A 20,886-nucleotide genomic window follows, 5' to 3' on the forward strand; every position below is an offset into this window, starting at 1 on the left:
CCTGGCACTGTGGGGGGAATACCTGGCACTGTGGGGGCATGTGTGGCACTGGGGGGCATATGGCTGGCACTGGAGGCATATGTATTGCACTGTGTGTGAATATCTGGCACTGGGGGCATATCTGGTTCTGTGTGGGCATGTGTGGCACTGTGGGGCATATGTGTTTCTGGCACTGTGGGGGCATATCTGGAACTGTAGGGGCATATGTGTATTTGGCACTGTGGGGGAATATCTGTCACTGTGGGGGCTTATGTGTCTCTGGCACTGTGGGGACATATGTGTATTTGGCACTGTGGGGGCATATGTGTATCTGGCACTGTGGGGGCATATGTTTAATGGACATCACATTGTGCGGTGTAATGGGCATTACAGAGGTGGGGAGCATTGGGTAATTGCCATCACAGTGTGGGATGTAATGGGTATCAAGGTTTTTAGCATAATGTGTAATTAGCATCACAGAGTGCGGTGTATCGTGTAATTAGCATTGCGGTGTGGGGCGTAATGTGTAACTGGCATCACATGTGCGGCACTATGTGTAATTGGCATTACATCATGTGTAATGGGTATAGTTCGCTAAAATGTGCAATCTGCAGGTACACAATACAATCATGGTACAGACCACGCCCCCTTATGACAGGCCACACCCCCAATTTTTGGCGCACCTCCGGCACGCACAAGCATTCACTCTCCATCTTCCAGAAAGTTGCCGTGGGTTAGGGGTGACACCATGAGTTCCTACACCGGGTGACACCAACCCTAGTGACGCCACTGCTGTGCACTAAAGGGCCGGAGCGATCTGAGGAGCTGAGTGGGTGACCCAGGGAGGCGGCAGCAGTGGCAAAGTATACAGCCGCTGTCAGTGCGTGCGGGAGCGGAGGTCGCGGCATCAGCTGAGTGACAGGTGCACAGCGGAGGGAGCGGCGCCGGTAAGGCTGGGTGATCAGTAATTTCACTGACAGCCTGACAGGATGCTGTGGCGGCTTCCGGTGATGTACTCGTACTGCAGGGGGTGGGAGGAGGGTCCAAAACATAAAGATATATCGGATCTGATACATCATGGGTGCAAAAGCACCCACGATGTGCCCATGATGGGTCAGATGCCGATATATCTTATGTTCGGCAGGTCCGACCACCTGATCAGATCCGATGCGCACGGAACCGCACATCAGATCAGATGTCAAACACATACGATTTCACCCGATTTATCGGCCTGAAGTGCCGACATCGGGTGAAATCGGCCGAAAAATCGCATAGTGTATGGGGGCCTTTACAGTAGGTCCCGCTGTTGGAGACAACTATGTGCAGGTACAGATGTAGCGCAAGTCATCTTGTCAGGGGCTGGCGATGGAATTCCACTCCCCACCACCGAGTGACAGTACATGGGCCATTTTATGTCATCTGAAACCACCACCAATACTACTGGGAGACCTAATAAAGAATACACTTGTAAATAAAACCCATAGACAAATCTTTCTATAGACCTGGAGGTTTTGGCAGAAGCTCTGTAGACCCTGCTGCAGTGACACCCCCTTATATCTATAAGGAAAGGGGTCTACTGATGGGGGTGTCACATTACTGTACCCAGTGCTGCCTTCTGGTGTACCATGTATAATTTGTTAACACCTTGATTGTATCCCTGTCAGATATACAGGCAGTGGTCATAGAACTCTGGATCTAGATGTAGGAAACAAGACACATGAAAACCAGGGGATGTGGTACTAATAATCAAACACCAAGGCCAGGGGCTTATTGCCATAAATAGGGAGCCAGGAGGGGATGCGGTCATTTGGTCTACCATTCAGTCGGCATGGGAAATGGTCGACATGGGAAAAGGTTGACAGTGTTCTAGGTCGAAAGGTCGTTAGTTTGACAGGTCATTAGTTGGACATTGTCTAGATCGACAGCCAAAAGGTCGACATGGAGTTTTTCAGTTTTTTGAGCCGACATGCAGTATTTCATGCCCTACCATCCACTAGGGCAGGCTTTCTCAACCATGGTCCTCAAGGCACACCAACAGTGCAGGTTTTAGTGATATCCAGGCTTCAGCACAGATGTTTAATCAGAATCCCTCAGGTACTAATTAAGTCACCTGTGCTCAAGCCTGGATATCTTCAAAACCTGCACTGTTGGTGTGCCTTGAGGACCGTGGTTGGGAATGCCTGCACTAGGGCGTGGTGGGAGAATAAAATAGTGTGCCCGACGCATAGCAAGCGATGCAGTGTAATTTAAACTGTGTCCATGTCGACATTCAGGTAAAAAAACTGTGAATGGCGACCTTTTGCCTGTTGACCTAGATAATGTCGAACTAATGACCTTTTGACCTAGAACCATGTCGACCTTTTCCCAGGTAGACCTAGACCCATGTTGACCTTTTCCCATGTCGACCTAATGCTGTCAACCATAATGCTGTAGACCAAACAATGTGATGTCATCAGCAGAGGGAGTGGGAGGCCAGTGTAATACAGACAAGTAATGTGCTGTGGGAGCAAGATGGCACAGTGTCACAGGGCACACAGTGATGCCGATACCATTCTGACCTCAGATGCCAGGAAAAGGCCATCCCCTGTACCACCGCAGCGGACCTCCCTGCACCCAGTAAGTCACTATACCGCTGCTGCATTGCTGCTAAGTGGGTGCAGTAACAATGTCATGTTACTGCTGAAATGCTCCTGTACTGCTGTGACAGGGTACTGCTGTGCTGTGCGGAAACTCTGTTCGAAACTACCTCATTGCAAGTTTGTGTTAGTGGCAGGATCAATTAATGGTCTGTAAAGAGTCAAAATGGAATCAGCTATATGGGGGTACATGGCGCACCATTAAGACCAATTGGATGGATTACAGACATAATTTGGGGAAGAGAGAACGTAGAGAACTTAAAGGCTGGAGCGCAAATGGTGATTGGCCATTATACTAAAAACATGGATCATGTTACTGCTGAAACACCACTGTGCTGCTGTGACTTCTTAATAAAGTGTCAGAGTATTTAATCATATCTGTGTATGTCACACTACCTCTCTATAACAGTCATCATAATTCTCATAGGGGATTGAGAGCGGAGGGGGGTTCATTTTATTGTTCTCAAAAGCGTAACTTTCATATTTATTCAGATCCCCCATCTCCTTTGTTTACTACTTACACTGCCATAGTGACCCATGAGGCTACCACCCAGAGTAGCCCCAGGACCAGTGGTGTAACTCACGTGGGCAGTGGAAGCAGTGAGCAGTGGGCTCCAGCGGGCAGGGGGGCACCAAGGAGGAAAGACTGAGGGGCTGCTGAGCAGAGACAGATCCCTCTCCACACACATATTGCTCTCTGCTGTCCTTGCTCACAAACCCTCTTGGTGGCCCACTTGAACGGAGGACACAGGAAGGTGTGATAGCAGCAGAGTGGGGTATATAACAGTGTGTATACAGTGAGATACAGTGTCTGCGGCTGTGCTTTATATACAGATGTGTCCTCGTACATCACTGCTAAAGTCCCACCAAGGAGGTTCTCATGGCATGCACAGTCCCGGATTCTGCTGGCATCGGTGTCTTTTTTTCCGAAAATGCATCCTATCCTCAATCCTCTCCCTGCGCATTTGCAAATGCCAACACATGTGCAGGTTGGTGGCACTGGGATGGGGGCAGAGGGGCATCCACTGCTCTGCAGCATCTGGGGTGAAGTTACATCCTTCCTGCAGGACTAATCCCCAAATAGTACATGAACTACAATTACAGATTAAAGTTTATATAATACACTAATTGTACGAGAGGGGGGGGGTGTGTGTGTGTCCATTTATGGGGATACAGCGTGTATGAAATAGTGTTTGGAGAGAACATTAAAAAAGGATTTTATATTCACACCTGCATTTGTTTCATATATTTTATCTATATAAAGTAATAATCTATATAAATTATCACCAATTCTTTTTGTACACATATTGCAAGAAATATATATTCATCTCCTATCACAGGGCTCTGGCTGTAGATATTTCTGATATATATGGTGATAGTGGTAACACTTTGGGCTGGGCACCGTGCTGTTCTGCCCCATGTCGGATCTGAGCAGGTCTCCTTGGGTCAGACATTGTACATAGAACAATATAGGCTTTATATAAAAATGTAATAAATACTTAATAGCTGTCCTGACACAGAAACGTACTATACATAATATATATCATGTGTGTACATACTAATTATATATATATATATATATATATATATATATATATATATATATATATATATATATATATATATATATATATATATATATATATATATATATATATATATATATATATATATATATATATATATAATGGATGCACACTCAATAAGTACAATGGGCCTGTTTCGGACCGGACAGCACGGCTGCAATTTTTGCAGATGGACAAAACTATGCTGCACTGGAGAGGGGCAGATGTAACAGGTGCAGATAGAGTTACATTTGGGGGAGATATATTGGGTGAGATTTAATAGGATGAGAGATCCAGAAAGTGAGAGGTTTGGTAAGAAATCTCCATTTTATTTTTAAAGCGGCAATCATTTACACTGCACAACTGTGTGATTTTGAGTGTAAATGATTGCCACTTTAAAAAAACTGGAAATTTCTTACCAAACTTTCTGATTCTCGCATTCTATTAAATCTCCCCCATTGTTTCTGTGCAGGGTAAATACTGGCTGCTTCAGTCTTATTTGCCATTTAGATTTCAGTTTGAACACCTCCCACCCAAATCTAACTCTCTCTGCCCCGTAACATCTGCCCCACCTGCAGAGCAGCTTTGTCCATCTGCAAAAATTGATCATTGACAATTACATAGAGGCTTAAAAATCTTAACTTATAAAAAATAAAAATATGAACGGTTGAGTCAAAAAAAAAGAGAATACTCAAAAACATTTTTTTTTCTTTACAATTACAAAAATTGGCAAAATTCTCCAGTAAAAAAATATCAGTCAGTAGTCCCATCACCGTTGTGCGGTGAGAATGGCGTCCCTATTGCGCAGGAGGCTGGCCTGCTTCTCCATTAGTTTGCTAAACATCCCGTCTGGGTTCTGCAGGAGCCGTTCGTGTTTCCCACATTCTACTATACGTCCCTGATCCAGGACCGCCACTGCGTCGGCATTTTGGATGGTTGACAGCCGATGAGCAATTATGAGAACCGTCCGTCCTTCCATCAGACGTTCCAAGGCTTCCTGGACGAGGTATTCGTTCTCTGCATCCAAAGCGCTAAATGGGGGGGACATCCGGGTGAGTACAGTATAATGTATCCTATGTTATTATCTCTGCAGTGCGCTGTATGGGGGGGTGGGACATCCGGGTGAGTAGAGTATAATGTATCCTATGTTATTATCTCTGCAGTGCGCTGCAGCATTTATGCCTTGTAATAGGGGCCCAGAGTTCATGGCATTTGCACCTTGCAATCCTATGGGATCATGGGTGCAGATGCCATGAACTCTCCCGCTGGTGAGCCCCTTTTGCAAAGGTATACATGCTGCAGCGCACTGCAAAGATGTAAAAGGACCCATCTGCATTTATATATTTATGTTGCACAGATTTCCGGCAGATCTATATGTCAGGTTGGATGGCGCGGCATCACCAGCCTTTTACCGCAGTAGCATTACACAGAATAGTGTTCATACTTATAAACCCCGTGTAGTACCTATTTCCTGCATGAGGTGTCGCTCTTTGCTGTGGTGCTAATCATGTCACACTCTGGTCTGTACTGCAGTGTGAGATACAGACCAGAGTGTGTTAGAAGCACCACAGCGACACCCCAGGCAGGGAATTAGAACTGCACAGGCTGTATGAGGTACAGAATGAATGGTACAGAAGAATGGTCTCTTTGCTTGTGAGGGTGTTGGATAAGAGAGTGTCTATGACAGTTATAGACAGATCCGGAGGATTCTTAGTATTATATTCGTTACCTTGTAGCTTCATCCAGGAGGAGGATTCTGGGGTCCTACAAGATAGAAAAGATACGGTAACATATATATAACCTACGTCAGAGCAGCAGCTGCAATTACATGATGGAAACAGCTGAATAACTACAGACAACACAACACTGATTGTATAGTATGTGCGGCACTCTGTGATATTCTCTCCCTCACACCACACTTTACTGTAGGACCCAAACCTACAAGTGTTCCCAGAGAACTCGCCTCGTCATGCAGTTTGTTAGATTGTAGGACCACCCACATAGCCCCCAGGAGCTATACACAGTGGCGTCGAGAGGGAGGGGGGAGCGGCCCAGGTCTGCTGGGGGGCCCAGGTCCCCTACCTCCTTGCAGGGAGCCGGGCAGTTGGGACATAGATGAAAGCTGTGTGCTGAGCTGGGGAGAGAGACAGCTGCAGCGACAGCCTATCATCACTCTCCCTCTGTGTGCACAAATTAAACAATTACAGGGCTAATTGAAGGCCACACCCCCATGCAGTGGCCAAGTCCCCGGGGAGTGGACAACTGCCGGCGCCCCTGGCTATGCAACCCAATTGCATCCTCTCCGCACAATCCCTACACCAGTTAGAAGTTGGATAAGAAGATCACCAAATACTCCTGATATAGAAGATAACGTACCTTAAGCAGCGCTCTGGCAATGGCGATTCTTTGCTTCTGGCCACCTAGATGTATTTAAAAAAAAATGCAGAAAATGTTGCTGCTGATGATATTTTTATTGATTGTACAATAAAATGGGAGTTATTACTCAATAATATCTTACTTACTACAGTACCTATAGTGCCCCGGGCTACTGGTCTGGTTACAATACCAGGGCCGTAACTAGGGGGGACTGGGGGGGCACGCGCACCGGGCGCTGGAGGGGGGGGCACTGTCAGGTCCAGGGACAAGCCAGCGGAGGTCCGATGACAGGCAGCGTGGTTCCGGGTAGCCGCAGCTTGACTCTGTCCGTCTCTACTCTCTCCTACTAGCGCGGCGGCGGGAAGCGCTGGTGATGACTTTGAAAAGACTTGCCGGACGCTGATTGGCTGAATTCAGCCAATCAGCGTCCGGCAAGTCTTTTCAAAGTCATCACCAGCGCTTCCCGCCGCCGCGCTAGTAGGAGAGAGTAGAGACGGACGGAGTCAAGCTGCCGCTACAGTGGCTACCCGGAACCCCGCTGCCTGTCACCGGACCCCCGCTGGCTGCACACAGGAGGTAATTTATGTTGTCAGCGGGGCGGTGAACGGGGGTGGGGTCTCCGGCACCAGGGCCAAGGCGGTCATTTGGTCCCGTCCCGTCAGGGGGGGGCACCATAGGACTGCCTTGACCCGGGCGCCGGAAACCCTACTTTCGGCCCTGGGAAAGCAGTAACGCAAGAGGAAAACTCGCTGACATAATAGCCAGGTCACATATAAGCACCATGACTGATTTCTATACAAAGCCTCCATATAACGGGGTCACTAAACCCAGCCAGTGCAGAAATCAGATGTGTCCTCATACATCCCGCCAGTGCAGATACAGATGTGTCCTCATACATCCAGCCAGTGCAGACTACAGATGTGTCCTCATACATCCAGCCAGTGCAGAATACAGATGTGTCCTCATACATCCAGCCAGTGCAGATACAGATGTGTCCTCATACATCCAGCCAGTGCAGACTACAGATGTGTCCTCATACATCCAGCCAGTGCAGAATAGCAGAATACAGATGTGTCCTCATACATCCAGCCAGTGCAGATACAGATGTGTCCTCATACATCCAGCCAGTGCAGACTACAGATGTGTCCTCATACATCCAGCCAGTGCAGACTACAGATGTGTCCTCATACATCCAGTCAGTGCAGAATACAGATGTGTCCTCATACATCCAGCCAGTGCAGAATAGCAGAATACAGATGTGTCCTCATACATCCAGCCAGTGCAGATACAGATGTGTCCTCATACATCCAGCCAGTGCAGAATACGGATGTGTCCTCATACATCCAGCCAGTGCAGAATACAGATATGTCCTCATACATCCAGCCAGTGCAGAATACAGATGTGTCCTCATACATCCAGCCAGTGCAGAATACAGATGTGTCCTCATACATCCAGCCAGTGCAGAATACAGATGTGTCCTCATACATCCAGCCAGTGCAGACTACAGATGTGTCCTCATACATCCAGCCAGTGCAGAAATCAGATGTGTCCTCATACATCCAGCCAGTGCAGATACAGATGTGTCCTCATACATCCAGCCAGTGCAGATACAGATGTGTCCTCATACATCCAGCCAGTGCAGACTACAGATGTGTCCTCATACATCCAGCCAGTGCAGAATAGCAGAATACAGATGTGTCCTCATACATCCAGCCAGTGCAGATACAGATGTGTCCTCATACATCCAGCCAGTGCAGACTACAGATGTGTCCTCATACATCCAGCCAGTGCAGAATACAGATGTGTCCTCGTACATCCAGCCAGTGCAGATACAGATGTGTCCTCATACATCCAGCCAGTGCAGAATACAGATGTGTCCTCATACATCCAGCCAGTGCAGAATACAGATGTGTCATCATACATCCAGCCAGTGCAGATACAGATATGTCCTCATACATCCAGCCAGTGCAGACTACAGGTGTGTCCTCGTACATCCAGCCAGTGCAGATACAGATGTGTCCTCATACATCCAGTCAGTGCAGATACAGATGTGTCCTCATACATCCAGCCAGTGCAGATACAGATGTGTCCTCATACATCCAGCCAGTGCAGACTACAGGTGTGTCCTCATACATCCAGCCAGTGCAGACTACAGATGTGTCCTCATACATCCAGCCAGTGCAGAAATCAGATGTGTCCTCATACATCCAGCCAGTGCAGATACAGATGTGTCCTCATACATCCAGCCAGTGCAGATACAGATGTGTCCTCATACATCCAGCCAGTGCAGACTACAGATGTGTCCTCATACATCCAGCCAGTGCAGATACAGATGTGTCCTCATACATCCAGCCAGTGCAGAATACAGATGTGTCCTCATACATCCAGCCAGTGCAGACTACAGATGTGTCCTCATACATCCAGCCAGTGCAGAATACAGATGTGTCCTCATACATCCAGCCAGTGCAGACTACAGATGTGTCCTCATACATCCAGCCAGCGCAGATACAGATGTGTCCTCATACATCCAGCCAGTGCAGATACAGATGTGTCCTCATACATCCAGCCAGTGCAGACTACAGGTGTGTCCTCATACATCCAGCCAGTGCAGAATACAGATATGTCCTCATACATCCCGCCAGTGCAGAATAGCAGAATACAGATGTGTCCTCATACATCCAGCCAGTGCAGATACAGATGTGTCCTCATACATCCAGCCAGTGCAGATACAGATGTGTCCTCATACATCCAGCCAGTGCAGAATACAGGTGTGTCCTCATACATCCAGCCAGTGCAGAATACAGATATGTCCTCATACATCCAGCAAGTGCAGAATACAGATGTGTCCTCATACATCCAGCCAGTGCAGATACAGATGTGTCCTCATACATCCAGTCAGTGCAGAATACAGATGTGTCCTCATACATCCAGCCAGTGCAGACTACAGGTGTGTCCTCATACATCCAGCCAGTGCAGATACAGATGTGTCCTCATACGTCCAGCCAGTGCAGACTACAGGTGTGTCCTCATACATCCAGCCAGTGCAGAATACAGGTGTGTCCTCATACATCCAGCCAGTGCAGAATAGCAGAATACAGATGTGTCCTCATACATCCAGCCAGTGCAGATACAGATGTGTCCTCATACATCCAGCAAGTGCAGACTACAGATGTGTCCTCATACATCCAGCCAGTGCAGATACAGATGTGTCCTCATACATCCAGCAAGTGCAGAATACAGATGTGTCCTCATACATCCAGCCAGTGCAGAAATCAGATGTGTCCTCATACATCCACCCAGTGCATACTACAGATGTGCCCTCATACATCCAGCCAGTGCAGAATACAGATGTGTCCTCATACATCCAGCCAGCGCAGATACAGATGTGTCCTCATACATCCAGCCAGTGCAGATACAGATGTGTCCTCATACATCCAGTCAGTGCAGAATACAGATGTGTCCTCATACATCCAGCCAGTGCAGAATACAGATGTGTCCTCATACATCCAGCCAGCGCAGATACAGATGTGTCCTCATACATCCAGCCAGTGCAGATACAGATGTGTCCTCATACATCCAGCCAGTGCAGACTACAGATGTGTCCTCATACATCCAGCCAGTGCAGACTACAGATGTGTCCTCATACATCCAGCCAGTGCAGAATACAGATGTGTCCTCATACATCCAGCCAGTGCAGATACAGATGTGTCCTCATACATCCAGTCAGTGCAGAATACGGATGTGTCCTCATACATCCAGCCAGTGCAGACTACAGGTGTGTCCTCATACATCCAGCCAGTGCAGAATACAGATGTGTCCTCATACATCCAGTCAGTGCAGACTACAGGTGTGTCCTCATACATCCAGCCAGTGCAGATACAGATGTGTCCTCATACATCCAGTCAGTGCAGACTACAGATGTGCCCTCATACATCCAGCCAGTGCAGACTACAGATGTGTCCTCATACATCCAGTCAGTGCAGACTACAGATGTGCCCTCATACATCCAGCCAGTGCAGATACAGATGTGTCCTCATACATCCAGCCAGTGCAGATACAGATGTGTCCTCATAAATCCAGCCAGTGCAGAATACAGATGTGTCCTCATACATCCAGCCAGTGCAGAATACAGATGTGTCCTCATACATCCAGCCAGTGCAGACTACAAATGTGTCCTCGTACATCCAGTCAGTGCAGAATACAGATGTGTCCTCGTACATCCAGTCAGTGCAGAATACAGATGTGTCCTCATACATCCAGCCAGTGCAGATACAGATGTGTCCTCATACATCCAGCCAGTGCAGATACAGATGTGTCCTCATAAATCCAGCCAGTGCAGATACAGATGTGTCCTCATACATCCAGCCAGTGCAGACTACAGATGTGTCCTCATACATCCAGCCAGTGCAGACTACAGATGTGTCCTCATACATCCAGCAAGTGCAGACTACAGATGTGTCCTCATACATCCAGCCAGTGCAGATACAGATGTGTCCTCATACATCCAGCAAGTGCAGAATACAGATGTGTCCTCATACATCCAGCCAGTGCAGAAATCAGATGTGTCCTCATACATCCACCCAGTGCATACTACAGATGTGCCCTCATACATCCAGCCAGTGCAGAATACAGATGTGTCCTCATACATCCAGCCAGCGCAGATACAGATGTGTCCTCATACATCCAGCCAGTGCAGATACAGATGTGTCCTCATACATCCAGTCAGTGCAGAATACAGATGTGTCCTCATACATCCAGCCAGTGCAGAATACAGATGTGTCCTCATACATCCAGCCAGCGCAGATACAGATGTGTCCTCATACATCCAGCCAGTGCAGATACAGATGTGTCCTCATACATCCAGCCAGTGCAGACTACAGATGTGTCCTCATACATCCAGCCAGTGCAGACTACAGATGTGTCCTCATACATCCAGCCAGTGCAGAATACAGATGTGTCCTCATACATCCAGCCAGTGCAGATACAGATGTGTCCTCATACATCCAGTCAGTGCAGAATACGGATGTGTCCTCATACATCCAGCCAGTGCAGACTACAGGTGTGTCCTCATACATCCAGCCAGTGCAGAATACAGATGTGTCCTCATACATCCAGTCAGTGCAGACTACAGGTGTGTCCTCATACATCCAGCCAGTGCAGATACAGATGTGTCCTCATACATCCAGTCAGTGCAGACTACAGATGTGCCCTCATACATCCAGCCAGTGCAGACTACAGATGTGTCCTCATACATCCAGTCAGTGCAGACTACAGATGTGCCCTCATACATCCAGCCAGTGCAGATACAGATGTGTCCTCATACATCCAGCCAGTGCAGATACAGATGTGTCCTCATACATCCAGTCAGTGCAGACTACAGATGTGCCCTCATACATCCAGCCAGTGCAGACTACAGATGTGTCCTCATACATCCAGTCAGTGCAGACTACAGATGTGTCCTCATACATCCAGCCAGTGCAGAATACAGATGTGTCCTCATACATCCAGCCAGTGCAGAATACAGATGTGTCCTCATACATCCAGCCAGTGCAGACTACAAATGTGTCCTCGTACATCCAGTCAGTGCAGAATACAGATGTGTCCTCGTACATCCAGTCAGTGCAGAATACAGATGTGTCCTCATACATCCAGCCAGTGCAGATACAGATGTGTCCTCATACATCCAGCCAGTGCAGATACAGATGTGTCCTCATAAATCCAGCCAGTGCAGATACAGATGTGTCCTCATACATCCAGCCAGTGCAGACTACAGATGTGTCCTCATACATCCAGCCAGTGCAGACTACAGATGTGTCCTCATACATCCAGTCAGTGCAGAATACAGATGTGTCCTCATACATCCAGCCAGTGTAGAATAGCAGAATACAGATGTGTCCTCATACATCCAGCCAGTGCAGATACAGATGTGTCCTCATACATCCAGCCAGTGCAGACTACAGATGTGTCCTCATACATCCAGCCAGTGCAGACTACAGATGTGTCCTCATACATCCAGCCAGTGCAGAATACAGATGTGTCCTCATACATCCAGCCAGTGCAGAATACAGATGTGTCCTCATACATCCAGCCAGTGCAGAATAGCAGAATACAGATGTGTCCTCATACATCCAGCCAGTGCAGAATACAGATGTGTCCTCATACATCCAGCCAGTGCAGAATACAGATGTGTCCTCATACATCCAGCCAGTGCAGAATAGCAGAATACAGATGTGTCCTCATACATCCAGCCAGTGCAGATACAGATGTGTCCTCATACATCCAGTCAGTGCAGAATACAGATGTGTCCTCATACATCCAGCCAGTGCAGAAATCAGATGTGTCCTCATACATCCAGCCAGTGCAGATACAGATGTGTCCTCATACATCCAGCCAGTGCAGACTACAGGTGTGTCCTCATACATCCAGCCAGTGCAGACTACAGATGTGTCCTCATACATCCAGCAAGTGCAGAATAGCAGACTACAGATGTGTCCTCATACATCCAGCCAGCGCAGATACAGATGTGTCCTCATACATCCAGCCAATGCAGAATACAGATGTGTCCTCATACATCCAGCCAGTGCAGACTACAGATATGTCCTCATACATCCAGCCAGTGCAGACTACAGATGTGTCCTCATACATCCAGTCAGTGCAGAATACAGATGTGTCCTCATACATCCAGCCAGTGCAGACTACAGATGTGTCCTCGTACATCCAGTCAGTGCAGAATACAGATGTGTCCTCATACATCCAGCCAGTGCAGACTACAGATGTGTCCTCATACATCCAGTCAGTGCATAATACAGATGTGTCCTCATACACTTAAGTCAGTGCAGATACAGATGTGTCCTCATACATCCAGCCAGTGCAGAATACAGATGTGTCCTCATACATCCAGCCAGTGCAGACTACAGATGTGTCCTCATACATCCAGCCAGTGCAGAATACAGATGTGTCCTCATACATCCAGCCAGTGCAGAAATCAGATGTGTCCTCATACATCCAGCCAGTGCAGACTACAGATGTGTCCTCATACATCCAGCCAGTGCAGACTACAGATGTGTCCTCATACATCCAGCCAGCGCAGATACAGATGTGTCCTCATACATCCAGCCAGTGCAGATACAGATGTGTCCTCATACATCCAGCCAGTGCAGATACAGATGTGTCCTCATACATCCAGCCAGTGCAGACTACAGATGTGTCCTCATACATCCAGCCAGTGCAGACTACAGATGTGTCCTCATACATCCAGCCAGTGCAGAAATCAGATGTGTCCTCATACATCCAGCCAGTGCAGACTACAGATGTGTCCTCATACATCCAGCCAGTGCATAATACAGATGTGTCCTCGTACATCCAGCCAGTGCAGACTACAGATGTGTCCGCATACATCCAGCCAGTGCAGATACAGATGTGTCCTCATACATCCAGCCAGTGCATAATACAGATGTGTCCTCATACATCCAGCCAGTGAAGACTACAGATGTGTCCTCATACATCCAGCCAGTGCAGAAATCAGATGTGTCCTCATACATCCAGCCAGTGCAGACTACAGATGTGTCCTCATACATCCAGCCAGTGCATAATACAGATGTGTCCTCGTACATCCAGCCAGTGCAGACTACAGGTGTGTCCTCATACATCCAGCCAGTGCAGACTACAGATGTGTCCTCATACATCCAGCCAGTGCAGACTACAGATGTGTCCTCATACATCCAGCCAGTGCAGAAATCAGATGTGTCCTCATACATCCAGTCAGTGCAGAATACAGATGTGTCCTCATACATCCAGCCAGTGCATAATACAGATGTGTCCTCGTACATCCAGCCAGTGCAGACTGCAGATGTGTCCGCATACATCCAGCCAGTGCAGATACAGATGTGTCCTCATACATCCAGCCAGTGCAGACTACAGATGTGTCCGCATACATCCAGCCAGTGCAGATACAGATGTGTCCTCATACATCCAGCCAGTGCAGAATACAGATGTGTCCTCATACATCCAGCCGTAGTACTCCATGCAGCACGAGTGGGTGAGTGGGCCGTTAGTTCCCTTGTTACTCAGTTAATGTTGGGCATCTATTTGTGTCAAAAATGTCATAAGTTGCGTGCACACTGGGCGATCTCCATTGCCGTCAATATCGGCGTCAGCTGGGAACCAGTGGAGAGCCAACGTCTGCAAATGATGCACACTTGCCGAAGCCGGCAGGCGTCAAAAAATGGCAGGGGGGGCAGGGGCCATTCTGCATGGCTTTAGTTAACAATCCTCACCCTCTTCTCTTTATGCACAGATGATGGAATGGATAGCGAATGACACGTAGGTGTGTGCATTGGCCGTAGCATATACAATAAAATATAATTTACAAGGGCTAAAACTATATCGCTCATTTTAACGCCCAGTGTGTACGCGGCTTTAGTCACAGCACAATGTGACTAGGATGTACAATGAGACTGTGCTGAGTAAGTGACTTGTATACGGTGTATGGCTGCGGCTGTGTACACAGCAAAATGAGTATCTAATGACTACATTGTAGCACTTCAGAGCACTGATGGTACAACTAATGTAACAGGTGACCAATAGAGAATAAGATGATGGCAATTTAACAATTCATTGTTGTTCAAGGATTACTAACTTGCGGCATAATGTAATAAAAGGGATACTACTGAGTGGTGTAATATGTACAAGGGGCAGTACTGTGTGACATGTGACTAACTGGTAAGACTGTGTGGCGCAATGTGAAAAAAAGAGCTCCACATATAAAAGAGGTACTAGTTTGTGACATTATGTGTATAAGGGGAACTACAGTGTAGTGTAACATGAATGTTACACTACACTAGAGGTAGAGGGAATCTATAGACTGATCTTGTACACTGCCAGGTCTGGGAGGAAATAAAAAAGATGTAAGAAAACTCCAAAAAAACATTAGTATAGAGCAAGAAAGAGTGGAGGTTATAAGTCACCATCATGTGTCCTGTAACCGAAAAATTCTCCTTTCTCCCAGTATTTGTAAACAAGCAATAGGACCAGCACTAGGCAGTCATTTGTGGTCAACATTATACTCTGCACTGGTAGAAAGGCCATCCAGCAGACATTGCCATGGTCATACCTGATAGGAGGACACCTTTCTCCCCAACCACTGTGTCAAAGCCTTTAGGAAACCCTTTAATAAAGCCAAGGGTGTTGGCAATTTCAGCCACCCTATGGATGTCCTCTGGCGTGACTGCTGACGGGTCATCTGCTCCGTACGCGATGTTCTCAGAGATTGAGCAGGAGAACAGCACCGGTTCCTGCAACAAGGACAAATGTATAGCGGTCAGCAATCTTACAGATATATCTGGTAACACATTCCAATGTCAAATACAGAAGTATGTAAGTTGGGCAGAAATACAGTTTGGTACATCTATAAATGGACATCGAAACACAGTTTGATACTTTAGCTATTTACCAAAACATTTAAGTTACAGATATATAATAATGAATTTGAAACCTCAGCTTTAATTATCAGCTTTAATTGGAGGGTTTTGACAAATTGGAGGAAGGGTTTAGGAACTACAGATGTGTAATATGTAGCCTCCTCTTTTCAAGAAACCAAATGTAATTGGACAATGGACGCAAAAGCTGCTTCATTGACTGGCCTGAGCTATGTTATTCCATCATCAATTAAGAAGGCAAAATTTCCAAGTGTGGCATTTGCATTTAGAAACTGTTGCTGTGGACACAGAACACGTGGTCACAGGAGCGCTCAGTGCAAGTGACACAGGTTACCCTTAGGCTGCAAAAAGACAAAAAAAATATCAAAAAAGATAGTGGGAACCTTAAGAGGGGCCAAATAACTGATCGGTACATTCAGAGAACAAAATTAAAAACATACACACACACACACACGGCTAAACTTGGCAACTCAATTAGACCTAGACGTCCATGGAAGGGAATATTGGCAGACTGCAGAATCCTTTCAAGACCAAAAAAAACAAAAGAAAAAGAACCTTCACAATGTCCAGAAGAACAATCTCGAGATGGTACGGATATCATTATCCGAGTCTACCATACAGAGAAAAGCCTGAGAGCAGATATAGAGGGTTCCCCACAAGGTGTAGACCATTAATAACAAGATACCTGCAGGTGCAAAGCCCAACACAGGACGAAACCCAGCATTTGGTGATGCCCATGGGTCCCAGACTACACGGTTTGCAAAGAATTCTCAACAAAGTATTGAAAACTAACATTTTATTTTTATTTTAATATGTCCAATTATATTTGAGCTTCTGAAAGCAATGGCTGGTGTATAAAAATGGTTGCAATTGCACAAGATATCGAGAAAACACACACTGCGCACAATGGAGTGAATATGAGAGCTGCTACCCTGATTGGGTCCCCTGCTAGATAGGACCCGATTTAAGAAATGGAAAAAAAGGAGGGGTTCAGGGTGCGCTAAACCTTAACTTATTGACCAGAATCATACAAGTCACAGTAAAACAATTTTAATAAGACTGCCCACAGGGCATAGCAGTATATAACAAAGGTTAATATGATTTACTTTACAGTGAATCAATATCACACAGTATCAACTTGTACACTACATGAATGATCAAGACGGATATTGCAATAAGCCCATTAACCCAACGCGTTTCGTCATTAGCATGACTTCATCAGGGGCACTGGTACAGTAGTTGAATCTGATGATCACATGATCACAAATTGAGACTAGATTTCTCTGGGGTAATATGATAGAAGTGTTCGGTTCCAAATAATAGTTATAAAATCATCATGATATCCACCAGCTGATGTAAATTTTATAAAATGAGGGAACAACTCAAGTTATTTTAGGCGAAATGACGGCCTTCAAAAAAGTTTTTTGGGGGAATAATCCAAAAAGGACATTTGTGATCCTATATAGAGGTTTATACTGCTCAGCTCCAAAAGTAGGATTCCTAGCTGGTGGATATCATGATGATTTTATAACTATTATTTGGAACCGAACACTTCTATATATATTTGAACATTCACATCCATCCCTGCCCCAGTGTAGCTTGTAATCTATAGCCTTACCACATGTACACACACTCACATCACATTAGTCCCTGCCTCACTGCGCTGAGGTCATGGGTTCGATCCCCACCATGGCCCAACTGTGCAGAGTTTGTATATTCTCCACGTGCTTGCGTGGGTTTACTCCGGGTACTCCGGTTTCCTCCCACAATCCAAAAATATACAGGTAGGTTAATTGGCTTCCAACAAAATTATCCCTAGAATGTCTGTGTGTGCATGTACATGTGGTAGGGAACATAGATTGTAAGCTCCTCTGGGGCAGGGACTGATGTGAATGGCCAAATAGTCTCTGTAAAGTGCTGCAGAATATGTGTGCGCTATATAAGAAACTGTTAATAAATAAAAATTATATATATATATATATATATATATATATATATATATATATTTATATATACACACACACACACACACACATTAGAGTGTGGGAGGGCTGTAGATAGTCTACAGTCTGGAGCTAATTATTTCACTTGTGATTCTGTGCAAACATGCACTCTGTGGGGTCCTGAGTTCCCAATATAGACCGACTTTGAGAACCTGTGGTCTATATTCATAATCTTATTTACAGTACATGCACATTTTCCCATATATTCTTGTAACTTAAATGTCAAGAAAGGTTGTTGAGAAGTTGGAATGTTTTAATAATTCAAAACTAATTCAGACAGCTTGGGAAGTTGGATGATAGACAGACGGACAGACAGATGAAAATGTGAAAATCCCAGTTTGTGAAGAACTAGGAACTGTGCAAAACAAAATCACTGTTTCAGCTATAGAGAAACTCGCGCTTCTTGACTGCAATACTACATTGTGGCCACTAGATGTCCTAAATGGAAATAGAAGGTGTTTCAGGGTGTCGAAATGAGCAAAGTTGCAGCAAAATTTTCAGGTGTTTTACAGAGGTGCGGCGCTCCGGTGATAACATTGCAGTGTTTCGCTGCACTGCAGAATGTCAGCATACGCAGCACTGAATTTATAGACCGTTGATCAGGGCTTACAGTGGTCCTGGTGAGGTGGTGGAACTTGCTTCCAATTAGCGATGATGAAGGGTACAGACACATCTATACTGTACATTGGTGGTCGTATACAGCTTAACTGTATGTTCTCATACACAAATTACATCCCGCTATAAACCTCCCCTATGAGCCGCACGTGTGTGACCAGATATGGGCATCGGAGAGCACAAGCTATTTCTGTCTGCAAACCCCATTCCTGTATTCATCCATCTCCTCATACACTATAATACAGGGAAAGCGCACTACACAGAGAGGAGAGTGTGGGCCGCACCGCTGGGTCTGACCCATGTGAGAGTGGAACGCAGTGGAGGAAATGAGATCCGACTGACAAATAGCGGGGTGGGCGCCTTACCTGGCTCACGGTTCCAATCTTTGAGCGCAACCAGAGTGGATTCAAGTGGCGCACATTGTGTCCGTCTATATAGATGGATCCTGGGGTGGGGGAGAAATGTATAAAAGTAAATATCACAGAGAATTTGGAGATTGTGTGTTATGACAATAGCCCATGAACAATTTAATAATGCGTTTTAAATATATGCTCTTAATATATACCTCCACTGCCTAACCCAGAGGTTCTCAAACTCGGTCCTCAGGACCACACACAGGTCATGTTTTCCAGGTCACAGGTGCATTCATTATTGACTGACACATTTTAAAAGATCCACAGGTGAAGCTAATTACTTGTGAATCTGTGAGGAGACCTGCACAACATGCACCGCGTGGGGTCCAGTGCTAGATATACACAACACTATTTTTCTTTTGGTCTACTTTCAGCTTACCATATCCAGAATACCATAGGGCAGGCATGTCCAAACTGCGGCCCTCCAGCTGTTGTGAAACTACACATCCCAGCATGCCTTGCATTGTTTTAGCATTCCCTAGTAGCAAAACTGTGGCAAGGCATGATGGGACTTGTAGTTTCACAACAGCTGGAGGGCCATAGTTTGGACGTGCCTGTCATAGGGAGATGAATCAAGCTTTGGAAAGAGATAAAATTACCTATCAGCTCATAACTGCCATGTTTTAAGCAGTCAGTAACATAGCAGTTAGCCACTGTTGATTGTTGCTTTATCTCTCTCTTTAGCTGGCCATACACCTACAGATTTATTGTCCTATCTGGCTGGTTGGAACAAAATCCTGGTAATGGATGAGAGCAAAGGACAGTTGAAAATTTGTTTTGAAATACTGGAAAACTGCCAAACTGTCATTCAGATATTGTTTTGTTCCAACTAGCCAGATTGGACAATAAATCTGTAGCTATGTATGGCCGGCTTAAGTACTGGATCAGATGACACACAGTACAATGGAGATGTCAAACCGGACTGCAGTGACCAACTAGAATGAGCCATAGCTGAAACTCCTTTCAAGAAGAAACGTGGCAGCATAAGCAGATGAGGCATGAGGCACTGTAGAACTGCCATCAATATAAATACATGAAACCTAACAATAGAATAGTGATGGACTGGGTTGTTTTAGTAGCGCGCCACAAAATAGGCAGGGCGTGGCTTCCTGCTAAATCAGCCTAGAGTGAACAATAGTGGAACACTCAGGCCACGGACGGTCAGTTTATAATTAGTGAATCAAAATGTAGGATTCTAGAACACAGAAAGTATAGGTCCGATTATAATAAGAACAGATTTTATTACATTGTTATTGTATAAAGGATTTGTGAATATATGTGCCTGAAAATCTAAATAAAAAGAGAAAACGAAGAACCCATAAGACAAAGTCTTAGCCCTACTTAGGGGCTTTTGCTCTGGGTTAGTTACTAAGCCCAATCGATGGACAGAGAAGGAGTGTAGGTAAGTGATCCTCCGAACCCCCCAGTTAGTTATAAACCCAAGGTATGGACAGAGAAGTAGTGTAGGTAAGTGATCCTCCGAACCCCCCAGTTAGTTATAAACCCAAGGTATGGACAGAGAAGTAGTGTAGGTAAGTGATCCTCCGAACCCCACAGTTAGTAATAAGCCCATGCAATGGACAGAGAAGTAGTGTAGGTAAGTGATCCTCCGAACCCCCCAGTTAGTTATAAACCCAAGGTATGGACAGAGAAGTAGTGTAGGTAAGTGAGCCTCCGAACCTCACAGTTAGTTATAAGCACCAGCTATGGACAGAGAAGTAGAGTAGGTAAGTGAGCCTCTGGACCCCACAGTTAGTTATAAGCTCCAGCTATGGACAGAGAAGTAGAGTAGGTAAGTGATCCTCTGAACCACCAGTTAGTTATACACCCAAACTATGGACAGAGAAGTAGTGTAGGTAAGT

General features: G+C 46.0%; 1 protein-coding gene across 1 annotated transcript in view; it reads right to left on the reverse strand.

The window, feature by feature from the left end:
* Positions 1-4,305: 4,305 nt before the first annotated feature.
* Positions 4,306-20,886, reverse strand: part of ABCB10 (ATP binding cassette subfamily B member 10) — a 53,388-nt gene continuing 36,807 nt past the window's right edge. The window contains exons 9-13 of the mRNA XM_083152274.1: positions 18,977-19,056; positions 15,669-15,849; positions 6,557-6,600; positions 5,910-5,944; positions 4,306-5,211 (exon numbers count right to left, since the gene is read on the reverse strand). Coding sequence (XP_083008400.1) covers positions 4,950-5,211; positions 5,910-5,944; positions 6,557-6,600; positions 15,669-15,849; positions 18,977-19,056 — 602 coding nt within the window. The 3' untranslated portion in view covers positions 4,306-4,949. The remainder of the gene's footprint in view (positions 5,212-5,909; positions 5,945-6,556; positions 6,601-15,668; positions 15,850-18,976; positions 19,057-20,886) is intronic.

Source organism: Crinia signifera, chromosome 7, assembly GCF_055691185.1.
Source record: "Crinia signifera chromosome 7, ASM5569118v1, whole genome shotgun sequence".
Lineage (NCBI taxonomy): Eukaryota > Metazoa > Chordata > Amphibia > Anura > Myobatrachidae > Crinia > Crinia signifera.